The 15720-nt window shown below is 37.7% G+C and overlaps 1 protein-coding gene across 1 annotated transcript in view; it reads right to left on the bottom strand.

The window, feature by feature from the left end:
- Window positions 1-15720, bottom strand: part of CFAP44 (cilia and flagella associated protein 44) — a 153369-nt gene that overhangs the window by 116649 nt on the left and 21000 nt on the right. The window contains exons 8-10 of the mRNA XM_059391961.1: window positions 14042-14156; window positions 10181-10345; window positions 354-509 (exon numbers count right to left, since the gene is read on the bottom strand). Coding sequence (XP_059247944.1) covers window positions 354-509; window positions 10181-10345; window positions 14042-14156 — 436 coding nt within the window. The remainder of the gene's footprint in view (window positions 1-353; window positions 510-10180; window positions 10346-14041; window positions 14157-15720) is intronic.

Raw genomic sequence — 15720 nt, 5'->3', positions numbered from 1 at the left:
CTCTTATCAAATGAAAAGAATTTTCTTCTAGTTAAAGAACAAACAATAATATCACAACCTTACATATGTTTTAAAGTGTGACTGAAATTTAACAAAAGCAATTGCTATATATCTTAGAACACACAATAAAGGAAACATTTTCATAATACATATATAGTCAGTTTAATATAATGAGAATGCTAATTGGTTTTTTGTGTATAAAATACAGATTAACTAAATACCAAAATTCAGGTAGTCTTCATTGACTTATCAATAGTAGTCTTAATAGTAAAATGGACTTACAGTGACAATAAATTATGTTATGATTTTGTCTAGTTAACTTTAAAGAGCCAAGAGAAAAGAACACAACTTACCTGAGCCAACCAAAAATTACTTCCAATCTCGTTCATTTTTATCATAGAGAAGAGTTTAACATTCTTGCCTACTTGAAGTTCATTAATGGGCTCGATCTCTAACAATCCAGTATCATCAATAGAATCAGCAGTGTCTACTGTCTCAAAATCCCAGATCTTATAAAATAAGAAAATACTTTAATCAATGAGCAGTTTCTGAATTTATATTTTCTATAAGAAGGGGCCCTGATTGATGGCAGAGAAGTAGGAGACCTTAGTTTCATCTGGTCCCAGGAATTCAGCTAGGTAGCTATCAAATCACTCTGAACATCTGTGAACTCAACTGGAGATATAAAAAAAGAATAGCTGCAACTCTACAAATAGAACAGTGACCATTTCCCGCAAGGTAGAAGGTGCAGAGAAGTGAATCCAAGGCGATATATGGGAGGATAGGCCATGGGGTTAGGGGAGGAATCTTCCATAAGCCAGCTACCAGAAAGTGATATAGCAGCACAGCACAAAATCAGAACTTTTAGAAGTCTGCTCCTGTGAGGGTTGTCCTGCCTGAAAGGTGATCAGGTGGTAAAACAGGCAGAATCTTAGCTGGGACAGTATGGTCTCAGAATCCCCAAGGTCACAGGAAGACCTGTGGTGCATGAAGGCTGCAGAGTTCCTAGGCATTGGAGTGAGGTAGCCAGTTCCTATCAGTGAGCCCAGGAGAGGGCTCTCAGCTCAGGGTTGACATAAACCATGAACTGTGGCACAGTCATTCCACTGCTCTCTGAGTAGGAGCCCAACAAGTGGCAGAACCGGGGAGACTCCTCTTCCTCTGCAAGGAAGAGTGGCATGGGGGGTGTGCCAGAGAGGTTGCAGGGTTTAGAGCCTCAAAACAGGGTTGCACGCCTGAGGTTGGAATGCTCCATCACAGGCTAAGTGAGCACAGAGTGTGGATGGAGACCAAGGAGATGGGAGTGATGGACTGCTTTTCTCTGAGGGCTCACTGAGGAGTGGGGCCCCAAGCTCTAGGCTCTGGGGCTAGAGATTGGGAGGCCACCATGTTCATTCTCATCCTCTAAAGCTGTATGGAAAGTCTTCAGGAACAAAAGCCACATAGAGCAATCCTCAGGAGATGTTTACTTAGCCTGGCCCCTTGCCACAGACAGTGAAATTGAGCCTGGGGCAAAGATACCTGAAAATCAGCAAAACGGGCTCTTTCCCCAGAAGATCAGCAAAAACATCCAGTTAAGAACAAGTTCACTGATTGTAGGGAACTGCAAAATTCCAGTGCTAGGGGAAAATAGTCTATAGAAATCATGGGGTTTTTCCCCATGATTCTTTAGTCTTTTGATTTTTTTCTCTTTCCCCTTTCAACCAATTTCTTATTTTATCAACTCTTTTTTAAAAATCTTTTTAATTTTCATTTTTATAGTAACATTCTATCTTTTCATTGTATTTAATTTTATTTTTGTATACATAAAATTTTATCTTTCTTTACATTTTGGGATGCAGTTTCTTCTAACCAACTAAAATACACCCTGAATCTAGTGTATAGTTCTATTCTCTTCACCTGTCTGATCATATTATTTTTTCTTCTTTTTTTAATCTTTTTTCTTTTTGTTAGTCATTTTTAATTTTCAACTTTATAGTTACATTCCAACCTTTCAATGTATTATATATATTTTCTTTCTTTACAATTTTGAAATCTAGGTTCTTCTAATATACCAAAACATACCCAAATTCTGGTGTATGACTCTGTTCTATTCACCAGCCTGATCATATTCTCTCTCCACCCCCACCCTGACCAACACCCCCCCCCACACTTCCCAGTTCAGGTCTCTTCTGATTTGTTAAGTGTGCATTTCTCTGGGGTCACTGTTGCCCTTTAAGTATTTTGTTCTCTTGTTCATCTATTCTTCTATGGACAAAATGACAAGAGGGAAAAACTCACCTCAAAAAAGAGAGCAAGAGGCACTACTGACTGCCAGGGACCTAATTAATATGGACATTAGTAAGATGTTGGAACTAGAGTTCAGAATAATTATTATAAAGATACTGACTGGGCCTGAAAAAAAAAGGGCATAGAAGACACTAGAGAATCCCTTTCTGGTGAAATAAAAGAACTAAAATCTAATCAAGTTTAAATAAAAAAGGCTATTAATGAGATTTAATCAAAAATGGAGGCTCTAACTATGAGGAAAAATAAGGCATAAGAGAGAGTTAGTGACATAGAATATCAAAATGATGGAGAATAAAGAAGCTAAGAAAAAGATCAACAGCTACTGGATCATGAGGGAAGAATTTGAGAGACAAGCGATAACATAAAGTGAAACAATATTAAAATAGTTGGGCTCCCAGAAGAAGAGGAAAGAGAGAAGCAGAAGGTATATTGGATCAAATTATAATGGAGAACTTCCCTAATCTGGGGAAGGAACCAGGTGTTCAAGTCCAGGAGGCTCAAAGACCCCTGCTCAAAAAAAAAAAAAAAAAAAAAAAAAAAAATCCAATAAAAATAGCACTGGGGTGCCTGGGTGGCTCAGACATTAAGCATCCATCTGCCCTCAACTCGGGTCATGATCCCAGGGTCCTGGAATCAAGCCCTGCACTAGATTCCCTGCTCAGTGGGAGGCCTCCTTCTCCCTTTCCCATTCCCCCTGCTTGTATTCCCTCTCTTGCCATCTCTCTGTCAAATAAATAAAATCTTTAAAAAAAAATAGGTCAACACCTCAACATATAATAGTAAAATTTGCAAATCTCAGAAATAAAAAGAAAATTCTAAAAGCAGCTTGAGACAAGAGATCCATAACCTACAAGGGTAGAAATATTGGACTGGCAGCAGACCTATCCATAGAGCCCTGGCAGGCCAGAAAGGACTGGCATGATATATTCAGGGTGCTAAATGAGAAAAATATGCAGCTAAGAATATTTTATCCAGCTAGAATGTCAATCAAAATAGGAGAGATAAAAATCTTCTAGGACAAACAAAAACTAAAAGAATTTGTGATCGCTAAACCAGCCCTTCAAGAAATGTTAAAAGTTGGGGCGCCTGGGTGGCTCAATGGGTTAAAGCCTCTGCCTTCGGCTCAGGTCATGATCCCAGGGTCCTGGGATCGAGCCCCACATTGGACTCACTGCTCAGCAGGGAGCCTGCTTCCCCCCCCCTCTCTCTCTGCCTGCCTCTCTGCCTACTTGTGATCTGTCAAATAAATAAAAACCTTAAATTAAAAAAAAAAAAAGAAATATTAAAAGTGATCCATTAAGTGAAGAGAGAGCCAAAAAGTAATACAGTTCAGAAAGGAACAGAGACAACATACAGAAACAGTGACTTTACAGGTAATACAATAGCACTAAAATCCTATCTTTCAATAGCTCTGAATGTAAATGCACTAATTGCCACCCAGTCAAAAGACACAGATTGGATTAAAAAGCAAGCCCCATTGATAAGCCATCCTGAAGACTCACTTTAGATCCAAAAACACCTCCAGACTTAAAGTGAAGGGGCAGAAAACCATTTTTCATGCTAATGGGCATCAAAAGAAACCTGGTATGGCAATCCTTATATCAGACAAATTAGATTTTAAATCAAAGACCGTAAAAAGAGATGAGGAAGGATATTATATCATAATTAAAGGGTCTATCCAGCAAGAATATTTAACAATTGTAAATATTTATGCCCTTAACATGGGTATAGCCAATGATATAAGCAAATTACTAACAAAATCAAAGAAACACATCAATAATAATACAATAATAGTAGGGGATGTTACACCCCACTCACTGCAATGGACAAATCATCTAAGTGGAAGATCAATAAGAAAACAAGGGCTTTGAATGACACACTGGACCAGATGGACTTCACAGGTATATTCAGAGCATTCCATCCTAAAGCAAGAGAATACACCTTCTTCTCAAGTACACATGGAACATTCTCCAGAACAGATCACATACTGGGTCATAAATCAGTTCTCAACTAGTACCAAAAGATTGGGATCATTCCCTGCATATTTGTGGACCACATGCTTTTAAACTGGAACTCAATCATAAGAGGAAATTTTCAAAAAAAAAAAAAAACCCTCATATACATAGATGCTAAAGAGCATCCTACTAAAAAATGAATGGGTCAACCAGGAAATGAAAGAAGAATTTAGGGGCACCTGGGTGGCTCAGTCAGTTAGGCATTTGCCTTCAGCTCAGGTCATGGTCCCAGGATCCTGGAATCAAGCCCCACATTGGGTACCCTGCTCAGCAGGGAACCTGCTTCTCACTCTTCTCCCACTACTTCTCTCTCTCACTACTTCTCTCTCTCTCTCTCTCTCTCTCACTACTTCTCTCTCTCTCTCTCTCTCACTACTTCTCTCTCTCTCGGTATCTCTCTCTCTCAGTATCTCTCTCTCTCTCTCTCAGTGTCTCTCTCCCTCTTTCTCTCTCTTCATCTCAAATAAAATAAAAATCTAAAAGAAAAGGAATTTTAAAAATTCATGGAAACAAATGAAAATGAAAATACAACTCTTCAAAACCATTAGGATGCAGCAAAGGCAGTCCTTAGAGGGCAGCAATACAGCAAAACAAACCTTTCTCAAGAATTAAGTTCTCAAATATAAAACCTAACCTTACATATAAAGGAGCTAGAGGAAGAACAGCAGATAAAGCCTAAACCCAGCAAAAGAGAATTAATGAAGATTAGAGCAGAAATCAATTAAATATAAACCAAAAGAACAACAGAACAGATCAACAAAACTAAGAGCTGGTTCTCTGAAAGAATTAATAAAACTTATAAACCCCTGGTCAGACCTACCAAAAATTAAAAGGAAAGGACCAAAATAAATAAAATCATGAATGAAAAAGGAAAGATCATGACCAACACTGAAGAAATACAAACAATTATAAGAACATATTATGAGCAATCATATGCCAACAAATTAGGTAATCTGGAAGAAATGGATACATTCCTCGAGACTATCAAAACCGAAACAGGAAGAAATAGAAAACCTGAACAGACCCACAACCAGAAAGGAAATTGAAGCAGTAATCAAAAATCTCCCAACAAACAAGAGCCCAGGGTTAGATGGCTTCCCAGGAGAATTTTATCAAATATTTAAAGAAAAATTAATATATATTTTTCTGAAGCTGTTTGAAAAAGAAAGAAAAAAAGGAAGGAAGGAAAAAAGAAAGAGAGAGAAGGAAAACTTCCAAACTCATTTGATGAGGCCACCATTACCTTAATCACAAAACCAGATAAAGACCCCACCAAAAGAGAATTACAGACCACTATCCCTGATGAAGATGGATGTCAAAATTCTCACCAAAATACTAGCTAATAGAATCCAGCAGTACATTAAAAGGATTATTCACCACAACTAAGTGGGATTTATACATGGGCTGCAAGGGTGGTTCAATATCCATAAAGCAATCAATGTGATATATGACATTGATAAGAGAAGAACAAGAACTGTATGATGCCCTCAGTAGGTACAGAAGAAGCATTTTGACAAAGTATACTTTCTTTTTCCTTTTAAAGGTTTTATTTATTTGTCAGAGCACAAGCAGAAGAGGGGTAGAGGGAGAGCAGTCTCCATGCTAAGCAAGGAGCCCAATGCAGGCATTGATCCCAAGACCCTGAGATCATGAGCTGACCAAAAGACAGATGCTTAACTGACTAAGCCACCCAGGTGTCCCTACAGTATCTTTTCTTAAAACTCTTCAGTGTGTCATAGAGGGAACATACCTCAAATCATAAATGCTATATATAAAAAGCCTATAGCAGATATCATTCACAATGGGGAAAAACTTAGAGCTTTTCCCCTAAGGTCAGGAACATGGCAGAGATGTCCACTATCACTACTGCTGTTAAAAACAGTACTAGGAGTCCAAACCTCAGCAATCAGACAATAAAAAGTAATAAAAAGCCACACAATGGGCAAAGAAGTTGTCAAATTTTCATTCTTTGCAGATGACATGATATTCTATGTAGAAAACCCAAAAGACTCCACCTCAAAATTGCTAGAACTCATACAGAAATTCAGCAAAGTGGCAGGATATAATCAATGTACAGAAAGCAGTTGCATTTCTATACACTAACAATGAGACAGAAGAAAGAGAAAGTAAGGAGTCAATTCCATTTACAATTGCACCAAAAACCATAAGATACCTATCAATAAATCTAACCAAAGAGACAAAGAATCTGTACTCAAAAAACTATAGAACACTCATGAAAAAAATTGAAGAAAACACAAAGAAATGGAAAAACATTCCAGGCTCATGGATTGGAAGAACAAATACTGTCAAATGTCTATGCTACCTAGAGCAATCTACATTCAGTGCAATTCCTATCAAAATACCATCAACGTTTTTCACAGCAGTAGGACAAATAATCCTGAGCTTTGTATGAAACCAGAAAAGACCCCAAATAGCCAAAGTAAAGTTGAAAAAAGAAAAAGCCAAAGCCAGTGGTATCACAATTCCAGACTTAAAACTCTATCACAAAGCTGTAATAATCAAAACAGTATGGTACTGGAACAAAAACACACACATAAATCAGTGGAACAGACTAGAGAACCCAGAAATGAACCCTCAACTCTACAGCCAACTAATCTTCCATAAAGCAGGAAAGAACATCCAGTGGGAAAAAAACAATCTTTTTAACAAATGGTGTTGAGAAAATTAGACAGCCACATGCAGAAGAATGAAACTGGATCATTTCCTTACACCATACACAAAACCAGACTCAAAATGGATGAAAGACCTAAATGTGAGATAGAAATCCTTCAAAATCTCTGGGGATAACACAGGGAGCAACCTCTTTGACCTTGGCCATAACAACTTCTTGCTAGAAACATCACCAAAGGCAAGGAAAACAAAGGCATAAATGAACTATTGAGACTTCATCAAGACCAAAAGCTTTTGCACAGCAAAGAAAACAGTCAACAAAACCAAAAGACAACTGACAAAATGGGAAAATATATTTACAAATGCCTTATCAGATAAAGGGCTAGTATCCAAGATTTATAAGGAACTTATCAAACTCAACACCCAAAGAACAAATCGAATCAAGAAATGCACAGAAGGCATGAACAGACATTTCTCCAAATACCTACAAATGGCCAATAGACACATGAGAAAATGCTCAACACCACTCAGCACTAGGGTATTTCCATAATGAGATACCACCTCACACCAGTCAGAATGGCTAAAATTAACAAATCAGAAAAGAACAGACATTGGCAAAGATGCTGAGAAAGGGGAACCCTCTTAAAGTGTTGGTAGGAAGGCAAGCTGGTGCAGCCACTCTCGAAAACAGCATGGAAGTTCCTCAAAAAGTTGAAAATAGAGCTACCCTACAACCCAGCAATTGCCCTACAGGGTATTTGCCCCCAAAATACAAACGCAGTGATTCAAAGGGCCATCTGCACCCCAATGTTTATAGCATCAATGTCTACAATGTCCACATCAACGTTCAAAGTATGGAAGGAGCCCAGATGTCCATTGACAGATGAATGGATAAAGAAGATATGGTGTATACACACATACCACACACACACACACACACACACACACATACACAAAATAGAACTACTCAGCCATCAAAAAATGAGATCTTGCCATTTACAACAATGTGGTTGGAACTAGAGGGTACTAGCGAAATAAGTCAATCAGAGAAAGACAATTATCATATGATCTCACTCATATGTGGAATTTAAGAAACAAAACAGAGGATTATAGGGGAAAAGAAGTAAAAAAATAAAACAAGACAAAATCAGAGAGAGAGATAAGCCATAAGAGACTCTTAATTATAGGAAACAACTTTAGGGTTGCTAGAGGGGAGGTCAGAGGATGGAGGAGCTGGGTAATGGACATTGATGTGATGTATTGAACACTGGGTATAAAACTTGTGAATCACTGTTCTCTACCTCTGAAATTAATAATACATTATATGTTGGTTGAATTGAATTAAAAATTTTAAAAATTAAGAAAAAAGAAAGAAAAGATCCTGATTTTGTTTTTCCAAAAGTCATTTCTTCTTCTTCATGCAAATTAGCAAGTAGGTGTAATGGGAACACCAGCCAAAATGTGATAAAATAATAAGTTGTAATAGTTTCCTCTGTATATATGGAGATTAGTGAGAAAATACAGCCTGAATAAGAACTCTAATTTGCCCAATGTAAACTTTATGTCAAGGTATTTGTCAGGTTTTTCTGGATATAAAGTGGCCCTAAGGAGTAAATGGTTCCATTATTCAGCGAGACACAATAATGAGCCAGGTTTTGATTTTACCAGTGATCCCCTGGAAAGGGGAAATAGGCCTTCTTAATGATTCAAGCACAATCTTCATTATAAGAGGAGAAAATGGATGTAGATGATGTCTTCACAGAAAATGGCTCTCATTATTGATTTAGACTATACCATTCAGGTAAAGATTATTGTCCTGGGACAGGAGAACAGAATGCTATGCAAAGCACGAAGGAACACAGATTCACCTCAGGAGACAGATAGATTGAGAAAGACTTCTCTGTGAAGTACCAAAGCTACCCTGGATGAATCTATTGACACACCCCACCCTTTTAACCTAGACTCAATAACTCAGCCTTTGGGAAAGTATCTTTCAAAGAGATTTGGTGTTGTCTCCTAGGCTAGCCTTGTTGGGGAGAGGCCCAAGTCATAGGTTAGAACTAACTCCTGGAAATGGGGTAGGTTTTTCCTAAAGGATTAGATGTAGAGATTTACTGTGTAAAAGACTAAAGAAATTAGGGTGAAATTTTTAAAAGAAGCCAGTTTAGAAATTGGTGGTGTTCATGAAGGGACCCTGTGTTAATTATTTGACTTCTTTTCTCTTGAGGTTTCCTTCCAGTTGGTATTTTGACATGTTGGGGTAACATATATCTCAGAAGCATAGTGAATATACTATATGACAAACAAAAGGACATAAAAATTTCCCAGAACAATGAGTAAAATCTAACAAAATTAAATTTAATATGGTAAATGTAAAAATGTATACTTGGGTTCAAAGACCAATGGCAAGAAGATAAGAGTGGGATAGGCTTAAACAGTGTATTAAACAGTGTATTAAACATAATAAGCACAATAGGTATCATAGAATAACCAGACTATTTTAAAAAATATAGTCTTACTTCTCATAATAATGCTTCCTAAAGAACACCCTGAGAATACTACCACTCTCTTATGAAAGGCACCAGTAGGGATATGTACCAAGAGGGCCACAAGGCAAATCAGCAGCCTCCAGCTTTGCCAGCAACAACTGGGTAGATACACATGAGTGGGTGGGAGAAGAGGTAGGACAACAATCAGGAGCACTTAGATGCTGGAGCCATGTTCCAGCCTAGCCCACACTATAGACAGGATAGTGTCTACAGGTGAGGACAAGTGAGTTCACCAGTGTAAGGAGCAAGGAGAGGGGAGCTGCCATAGGCAAACCTCATCAGCTCACTTTTCAGTGTATTTCTAATTGGTAACCTCACTCAAAAATAAGAAGTGTTTGGTATTTTTGTCCCTAGAAAATGGCCCATTCATACTGTGTGTTTTGAAAGGACATCAGTATCCACTACGTTCTGCTAAAATAGGTTTTCATTTTCTGAAACTACTATGTCAACGACAGAATCAAAATAACAAAAGATACCCTCATAAAATGCACGCCAAAGATGCTGTAAATTAACTTTGACTAGAATTTAAATATTTACCACAAGGAAAACATTATCTAAAATACATTGGCCCTGGGAATCAATGACCACTGATCTTTTTCATCAAGTGACCTTTGTGAGAAAGAAGAATCTCATCAAAAAGGCTGATCTGGAAGGCTTTGATGTGGGTGCTACTGACCTAGTGTCAAGAAAACTTACCCTAATACATCCATCTGCCCCAATGGTGATAACTTCGCCCTCATCCAGCATTATCTGGTTAATGGGACCCTGATGACAAGACTTCCTTGCAGCTCGACAGAGCTCAACCTTGATGAGGCCGCCTTCCCACAACAGCATGTTGCCCCACTCTGATCCTGAGAGCACCTGGCAGGTATGCGGAAAGGAAGGAATGTGCATTAAAAACATACATACAACCAGGTGGTGGGTATTAGAGAGGACACGGATGCATGAAGCACTGGGTGTGGTACAAAAACAATGAATACTGTTATGCTGAAAAATAAATAAATAATTTAAAAAAAAATACATACATGGATATTTAGCTCTCAAAAGGAAGGTGAGAATTATTTTTATAGCTTATCCCTCTTGATTATGAAAGTTAAAAAAAGAGTATAGAAAAATAGGAAACTATAAATATAAAAATTCGCCACTTTGGAAACAACAACAACAAGTACATTTGGATGTACTTCTTCCTAGCATTATGGGTAGTTTTACATCATTGTAATTAGGCTGTGCATTGCTAGTAATTTCTCAAATATATCTATAATAGCTTTCTTTGTACATCTCTTAAGGGCATAATCCAGGAGTAGAATTATTGGGTCAAAAATGAGAGATGTGTTTAAACTCTTGATAGACAAGATTCTATTTTTTTTCTTCTATTTTGTTTTTTATTTTTTTAATTTCTTTTCAGTGTGCCAGAATTCATTGATTATGCACCACACCCAGTGCTCCATGCAATATGTGCCCTCCATAATACCCACCACCAGGCTCACCCAACTTCCCACCCCCCACCCCTCCAAAACCCTCAGATTGTTTTTCAGAGTCCATAGTCTCTCATGGTTCATTTCCCCCCTCCAATTTCCCCCAACTCCCTTCTATTTTTTTTTATTATGTTCAATTAGCCAGCATATAATACATCATTAGTTTTCGATGTAGTGTTCAACAATTCATTAGCTGCATGTAACACCCAGTGCTCATCACACATGTCCTCCTTAGTACCCATCACCCAGTTACCCCATCCCCCCACCCCACTCCCTTCTGTAATCCTCAGCTTGTTTCCCAGAGTCTCTCATGGTTTGTCTCCCTCTCTGATTTCCCCCCATTCAGTTTTCTCTCCCTTGCCCTGTGGTCCTTTGCACTATTCCTTATGTTCCACATATGAGTGAAACCATATAGTAAATATCTTTCTCTCCTTGATGTATTTCACTTAGCATAATACCCTCCAGTTCCATCCATGTCGATGCAAATGGAGGGTATTCATCCTTTCAATTCTAGTTTTTAAGAGTGATAATACTAATTGTTATAAGGTGTTTCAAAAATCGTGAGGCCATTACTAAACTCAGATTATAGCATAATAATATCCAATTTCAAACAATAATAATCATTTGAAACCAGCTCCTATTTATCCATTTTATCCAGCACTTCCCCAAGTGTGTACCACCAAACACTAGTTCTTAGGACATTTAACTTGTATTAGATAATAAGTCCTACTAATTAAGTATTGACTCTGTGCCAAGTGCTGTTTGAGCATTTTATATAAAGTTATTTAATCCTAAAAACCCATATGAACCTGGTACATTTATTGAGGGTACCACATACAGTTATGCAGGTTGATTATTTATTTTCCCAGAAAAGTCAAGTCAACAGAAGCCCTAAAAATTACTATTCCCATTTTACAAAGGAGAAAACTGAACAGAACAGTTAAGTGGCTTGGACAAAATACCCAAAGCAGTCAGGATTTTAAACCAGGAAACTTCACTCAAAAGTTCCTGTCCTGGGGCACCTGGGTGGCTCAGTGGGTTAAAGCCTCTGCCTTTGGCTCAGGTCATGATCCCAGGGTTCTGGGATCGAGCCCCACATTGGGAATCTCTGCTCAGCAGGGAGCCTGCCTCCCCCTTTCTCTGTGCCTGCCCCTCTGCCTAGTTGTGATTTCTGTCTGTCAAATAAATAAATAAAATCTTTAAAAAAGAAAGAAAGAAAGAAAGAAAGTTCCTGTCTTAACACTACTTCCAAAGACATATGCTTGGATAAACAAAATCAAACAAGTTTCTTTTCTCTAGGACTCTCTGGAGACTTTAACATAGAAGTGTTCACTAGAAATCATGGAGAGGAATTTCTAGATACAAAGGAATCTGACCAAGAAAGTCTTATTTTCACAGAGCTTCTGTGTAGACTAATGTTCCATGAAACACCTTGGGAAGCTCAGATTTAGTTCTTGCCTGTCTCCTCCTCATCGGCGCCCCAGTTCCCTCTCACTAATTTATTCAGTCTTTTCTACCTCCCCAGTCCACTCATCTTATCCATTCTGCTTGTTTGACTTATCACCAAACCTCAGCTCACTTTCAACAGTCATTATTTAGACTTGCTTTCTTCTGCCCAGTAACAAAACCACCAGAAACCACCCATGCCTGGCCGGCATTCCCTTCTGAAAGGTCATCCATGCTTAGCTTTCTTTTTCCATTTGTCCTGAGAAATGAAATGAAAGTGACATCTTCCATGTTGGCTCATTCCGCTTGACTCTACATTTCCCTTCCCTCAATTCATTTGGCATGTTGTGGCCAGATTGATATAGAACTTCATTTGCAACTCTACTCTTCCAATGTATGATAGTTCTGCCTGGCTATGAACCTACTTATACATAGGACCCAACTATACCTCTCAACCTAATTCCCACTCTTTGCCAACATGAATGCTCTTTCCTGAGTAGCCTTCCAAATATAGGATACTATTCCTAACTCTAAATATTTCCTTTTGTGTCTCTCATTTTAAATGGCTTCTTTCCTCCTCTATTTGAGAGAGAGAGAGAGCGAGCAGGGCAGGAGCAGAGGGAGAGGGAGATAATCTCCAGCAGACACCCCCTGAGCATGGGGCCCTACCTGAGGCTGGATCCCAGGCTCCTGAGATCATGCCATGAGCAAAAACCAAGAGTCAGATGTTTAACGGACTGAACCACCCAGGCACCCCCTTGTGGCCTGTTTTTAACAATCTCTCTCTTACTTTAATGTCCTGCATTATTCAAAATTTGAAACTAAAATTATTTGTGATCATTTTATAGCTTTGGATATACATTTATTTATTTAACTAGCATCCAAGGCTTTTGATTTCCTCCCCTACAACATGATTCCAAATTGAGAATATCTACTAGGTAGATGACCAGTCCCTTTGGTTCCTCAAAGTAATATTTGTATGCTAGCAATTACTTTTAACAGAGATGTTCACAAATAATACTATATAACTCATCCTAATAGGAAGCCAAATACAATATTAATGGAGAATTGAACCTATAGCAATATGCCCACAAATTTTTACAAAAGGAAGAGAAAAAATAAACTAACAATGTTATAAAATAAACTACCAGATTAAAGTTGCCATGTATCTCTAGGTGCCACTGTGAAGTGGCTCAATATTCCTAAATAATAATCTGACAATGAAAGAAAAATCCACAAGACTGTATACCACCTTTGAGCCAGTAAGTCCTCTTGGAGCATCATGATAAAGAGGAGGGACAGATAAACATTATAAACACTGCAACTCCATGATGATGAATAACAATGTATCACTATGTTAATATATTAAAATACCTGCATACTTTATATATGCATGTATAATATTTAGTAAACAAAACCAAAAAGGATATTTTCATATGGATTATGACAATTCCCTAGAACTATATTAATTAAAACTGATACTCTGAAGAGCCAAAATTAAACGTTCATTGTCTTTACAATGATAGTGTCCATCATTAATAACATTGGCAGGGCTTTTTAGAATGTCTAATGGGCTTTCATATATTTTCATTTTGAAAACATGATTTTATTATTGTGGAATAGTGGCTGTACTCACCTTCCCATCTGGGAGCTGCATGTAACCTTCTATATCAGTAGTGGCTGTTTTGCCAAATCGACCCAATGAGCCCTGAAGCTTGAGACCAGTGAATGTTAGAGCCATTTCCCAGAACCTACAAACAAGAAAGAGACTGAATGTACCTCAAAGAGGCTTTATCTATGTTTATTCTCCCCAAGCATTTACATGTTTCAGAGTCATATATATTATTTCATTTGCTTATTCATTAACTAATATGTATGAAGCATCAACTACCTGTCAGACAAAGTTCTAGGCAATATAAATTCAGAATTGAGCAAAATAGACAAATTCCCTGCCTTTGCGGATATTTTATCTTAGAGTCCTACTGTTCTATACAGCTGACCCTAGCCAACTTTGACTATTTTAATTCAGATTTAACGTAATTAACACTAAACCAAATTTAAACCTCCGTGTTTCAGTCAGACTAGCCAGTTTCAAGTACGTATAGCAAAAATGTAGCCAATGTCTATTAGATTGGACAATATAGAACATTTTCATCTTGGCAGAAAGTTGTTCTATTGAATAATACCATTTTAGAAGATGCAAAAGTTTTCAAAAAATTTCTCACTTACTTGTGTAGTTAAGAGTCATTTCTTAATAACACTGTGCTCTCATGCTCTCATGTATAAAATGAGACTACTAATAGCACCTACCTCATAAACTTGTTGAAAAACTCTTAGAACAGTGGCTTATACATAAAAGCAATGAATAAATGTTGGTTATTACTAACATTTTGTATTAATAGTCTAAGCAAGTGAACAGATGATGAAGAACATATAGAAAAAGAATCTGGCCTGCCAACTAGATATAAAATAGATAATGGATGGTATCAACAAGCCAATAATATGAAGCCAAAAGCTTAAATAACCAACATCCTTTCCATGGCTATGACAGGACCCCTGATCATACATTTCCATATAGCACTTCACACATGAAATTACTTGATTTCTCTCCCCAAAGATACAATGCAAAGAAAATATGCATTCTACTAAATGATGGAAAAATGTAAAGAGAATTTTTAGCCTATAGCTAGCAAATTACTTGAGAATTCCCCCAAATTTCCATCTTAAAATCTGTTCAATTAACCTATATCTCTAATGAATAAATAAGAAGAGAGCCAGGTTTAAATTGGAATAAGAGCAGCTTAGGATAAAAATGTCTTTCTCGAAGAGGACACTGGAAATCTAGTTATGAGCAGCCCGGAGATGGCTGTTAAATAAATGCATAAGACAGGGTAAAATGACGACAGAAAAAGACAAAATCATTTCATCCTGGAAAAGAGAGCAGAGTGTGAAAGAGTGAAAAGGACATGGAGTTTAGAGCCAGAGCCCTGAGATCAAGAGTAGGCTCCATTAAAATTTAGTACCGAGGGTCCTGTGTTAGGATGTCAAAATGACTTAGCTATCATACAATATTGCTATCACAGGGGCACCTGGGTGGCTCAGTGGGTTAAGCCTCCACCTTCAGTTCAGGTCATGATCTCAGCGTCCCTGCATCGGGCTTTCTACTCAGCTAGGAGCCTGCTTCCCCCTCTCTCTCTGCCTGCCTTTCTGTCTACTTGTGATCTCTCTCTCTGTCAAATAAATAAAATTTAAAAAAAGAAAAAAAACAATATTGCTCCCACAGATTTAAAGTGGATCAGATTGCATGGAGCACTG

Source organism: Mustela nigripes, chromosome 2 (genome assembly GCF_022355385.1).
Source record: "Mustela nigripes isolate SB6536 chromosome 2, MUSNIG.SB6536, whole genome shotgun sequence".
Lineage (NCBI taxonomy): Eukaryota > Metazoa > Chordata > Mammalia > Carnivora > Mustelidae > Mustela > Mustela nigripes.
This window is presented reverse-complemented; position numbering and strand designations above follow the sequence as displayed.